The 3,514-nt window shown below is 39.5% G+C and overlaps 1 protein-coding gene and 1 non-coding gene across 2 annotated transcripts; one reads left to right on the forward strand and one right to left on the reverse strand.

Moving 5' to 3' along the window:
• Positions 1-262: 262 nt before the first annotated feature.
• On the reverse strand, positions 263-862 carry LOC112090591. Its single transcript, XM_024162257.1, has one exon. It carries the CDS (start codon positions 860-862, stop codon positions 263-265), a length of 600 nt encoding a protein of 199 aa, XP_024018025.1.
• Positions 863-1,880: 1,018 nt separating this feature from the next.
• Positions 1,881-1,987, forward strand: LOC112090593. Its single transcript, XR_002901724.1, has one exon. It is a non-coding gene; the product is annotated as a small nucleolar RNA R71 (small nucleolar RNA).
• The last annotated feature ends 1,527 nt before the right edge of the window (positions 1,988-3,514 follow it).

Consider the following 3,514-nt stretch of genomic DNA (forward strand, 5'->3'; position numbering starts at 1 on the left):
ATTCTTGAAATTAAGATTCTCAAACTGTATCTGTACTGGAAATTCTTCCGTCTTAAAGTACGGTGAGAATTTAATCGATCAAATTTACTTGATCATAAAACATGAACTTAACATGAAATCTACTACATAATTTAGGAATACAAATGTTAATTCCGTAAATCCTTCAGTCATAAAATATAACATAATATATTTTTTTTCCAGGAAAAATCCTTGACTTAAATACATAAATTGCATTATTTAAATTCTGAGATTTTCTTGGTCATTACAAGCACGGGGCCACCACATCCACCCAGTTACAACTTGGTCGCTCTTCTAGAAATTTTATGGCGTTACTAATGTTGAACTTTACCTCTTCGTCGTTCACCCGAAGTGTCAAGTTACCATCATGGACATCAATCAAAGCCTTCCCGATAGCAAGAAAAGGTCGGCCCAAAATAATATGAATTTCTTGGTCCTCCTCCATGTCTAACACCACAAAGTCAACCGAAAAAATGAATTTATTAATTTTAACCAGGACATCCTCGATAATACCTTTAGGGTAGGTGAGAGAGCGGTCCGGCAATTGTAGTGAGATGGTGGTAGGTGTGATCTCTCCAAGGTTGAGTTTCCAGAAGATAGAGAGGGGCGTGAGATTGATGCTAGCCCCAAGATCACACAAGGCCTTCTCAATGTGAAGTTCTCCAATGATGCATGGGATGGTAAAACTACCAGGATCCTTCAATTTCTCCGGTAGTTGTCTTTTTATGGTAGCATTACATTCTTCCGTAAGCTTCACTATCTCATAGTCTTCGAGTTTGCGCTTCTTGGACATAACCTCCTTCATAAATTTGGCATAGTTTGGCATTTGCTCGAGAGCATCCATGAAGGGGATGTTGATGTGGATCCTCTTGAAGATATTGAGAAATTTCTCAAATTGCTTGTCAAGCACCTTCTTCTGGAACTATTGAGGGAATGGCAATGGGAGAGTGATACGAGGTGGATTATCTGGAAAAGTGATCGAACCCGGTCTAACCACCGGCGCTTCCTTCTTGGCCTTCAGGTTTTCCTCCATTGACTTATCCTTACCATTGTCGTTGCTCTTGGTAAGCTCTTCATCAACCATGGCTTTTTGAACTTTAGGGCCTTTAAGCTCTTTGCCATTCCTCAATGTGATGGCCTTGCACACCTTTGGGTTCTTCTCGATGTTGCTCGGGAAGGACCATGATGATTGCCCTTTTATAGTATTAGCCAATTAGCTAACTTGTGTTTCTAGTGCCTTCATAGTGCCCCTCAAATTGGTGCAGTGAGTTTCAATGTTGTTGAGACGTGTGTCATGTTGATCAACACGAGCCTTAGAGTCCACAATATACGTCTTCAAAAGATCTTCAAGTGATGAGGAGGGCTTTTCCATTGCCGGTTTACTTGACTCCAGGGTCAGTTATAAAGCATTCCGGTTGTTGGCCCAAGAGAAATTCTCATGGTTGCGGAGCCCGGGATGATAGTTTGCCGGTAAGTTGTTGTTGGGCCTAAAGTTGTAGTTACGGTTGACGAAGTGACATTTCTCATCATATGAATCACTTGAGTTCAAAGCTTGTGCCATATTTACCGCTTCCTGATTACCATTTGCATTGGCTGCGGTAAGACCTTGGATTTGATTAGTCAATAGCGCCATTTGAGCCATAAGAGACGTCGTTTGATCCATATCATAAATTCCTACTGCTCTCTTCACCGTGGACCGCTCGTGTTGCCATTAACAACTATGCATTGCCATGTCTTTAAAGAGATTGAGTGCATCTCCAGGTGTCTTTAACAAGATGGTTCCACCGGCCGCTGCATCAATATGGGCCTTAGTTTGCCTAGTAGGCCCATTGTAGAAAAGTTGCACTTGGAACCAATCCTCAATACTATTTTGAGGACACTTTCAGAGCATCTCCTTGAACCATTCCCACGCCTCATATAATTGTTCATACTCAAATTGCCGAAATTGAGTGATCTCAGCCCTCAGTTGAGACGTCTTGGAGGGCGGAAAGAATTTGATGAGGAACTTTTGGGCCATGTCCGCCCATGCGGCTACACTCCCTGATGGGAAAGATTGAAGCCATGCCTGAGCCCGGTCCCGTAACGAGAATGGGAAGAGTTTCAAATGGATGATCTCGGCGCTCACCCCATTAATCTTGACTGTGTCACAAATCTCCAGAAAAGTGGCCAAGTGCGGCAAGCCTCCTTATTGGTTCTGTTGGACCATATTGATGAGGGCCGGCTTAAGCTCGAAGTTGTTGGCATTGACTTGTTGACATTGGATGCCTGAATAGTTCTCGTTCACCACAGGCTTGAAATAATCTCGCAACCTCTGTTGCTAGTCTAATTGGTTTTGTTCCTCGGCCATGTTTTTAGCTTTCACTCGTTGTTCTCTCATCAAAGCCCAAATAGTTCGTTTGATTTCTGAATCCAATGGCAAGAGTTCTGAGCCACGTGCTTTTTGCAAGCACCTACGAACACAACCAAAGAAATAATTTTTTTTAAAAAATAAATAAATAAATACAAATAAAAAAAACTTAGATTAAAACAAGATATTTTTTCACTATAGTAATCTAAATCTTAGTTGTTCAATCCCCGGCAAGTGCGCCAAAAGCTTGTTGCAAAAATTTGACTATGCTTGCAAGTGCACAAGTCAAACAATTAATAAAGTGGTCTAAATACCGATATCATCCCACAAGGATTGACGTTAAGAATGTAAACTAACTATTGCGAATATCATATCTTAACTTTATCTAAGTGATTAAATTTGAATGTGATAAACTCAAAGAAAAACTAAAATAAAGGAAAGCTAAACTAAAAGAAAAGATAACAGTAATGAATAACAAGCACTAAAATTAAAATGGGAAATCAATATGATGGCAATGCTAGGGTCTCGACTTCACTCTATTGTGATTATATTTCTCCGTAGTAATGTGCCTAACCTAGCTCAACATTCTCAAGAACCTAGAGTGACGTGTATCCTTATACCCTCCCTCGAGTGCCGCATAAAAAATGTGTAGGTGATATCAAGCCTATATCTCTATACAACTATTCACCCCTACCTTCATTAAGTTCCACTCTAGAAACAATTCCTAGAATTCCACTTCTCAATTTCACAATCTAAAATTGTTTCGGCTACCTAGGCAATGTTTATCTCTCGACCTACCACCGACCTAAGTTATTCTACCCGTTTCTAGATTGTTTGAACGTTCCCCTCTCGAGTATTAATCCTCACAATCTAAATTTTCCCAATTCACAATCTCACAAAGCATAGCAATATGTAAATCATAAATTTGGCAGCAACAAATCAAAATAGAACATGAAAGAAACGAAGAACTTTAATTAAATGCGCATTAAAAAGTAGAAACAATTATCACAAATAGAGATTCATCTAAACCCTAACAATTAAAATTAGCCACATATCATGTGGTTCACAATCTCAAAATAATATTCAAAATCTAGAAAAAATACAAGAAGAAAAAGAAGAAGGGAACGAAGAACGCTTGAAATTCTTGAA

The sequence above is a fragment of the Morus notabilis genome, unplaced genomic scaffold, assembly GCF_000414095.1.
Source record: "Morus notabilis unplaced genomic scaffold, ASM41409v2 Scaffold890, whole genome shotgun sequence".
NCBI lineage: Eukaryota > Viridiplantae > Streptophyta > Magnoliopsida > Rosales > Moraceae > Morus > Morus notabilis.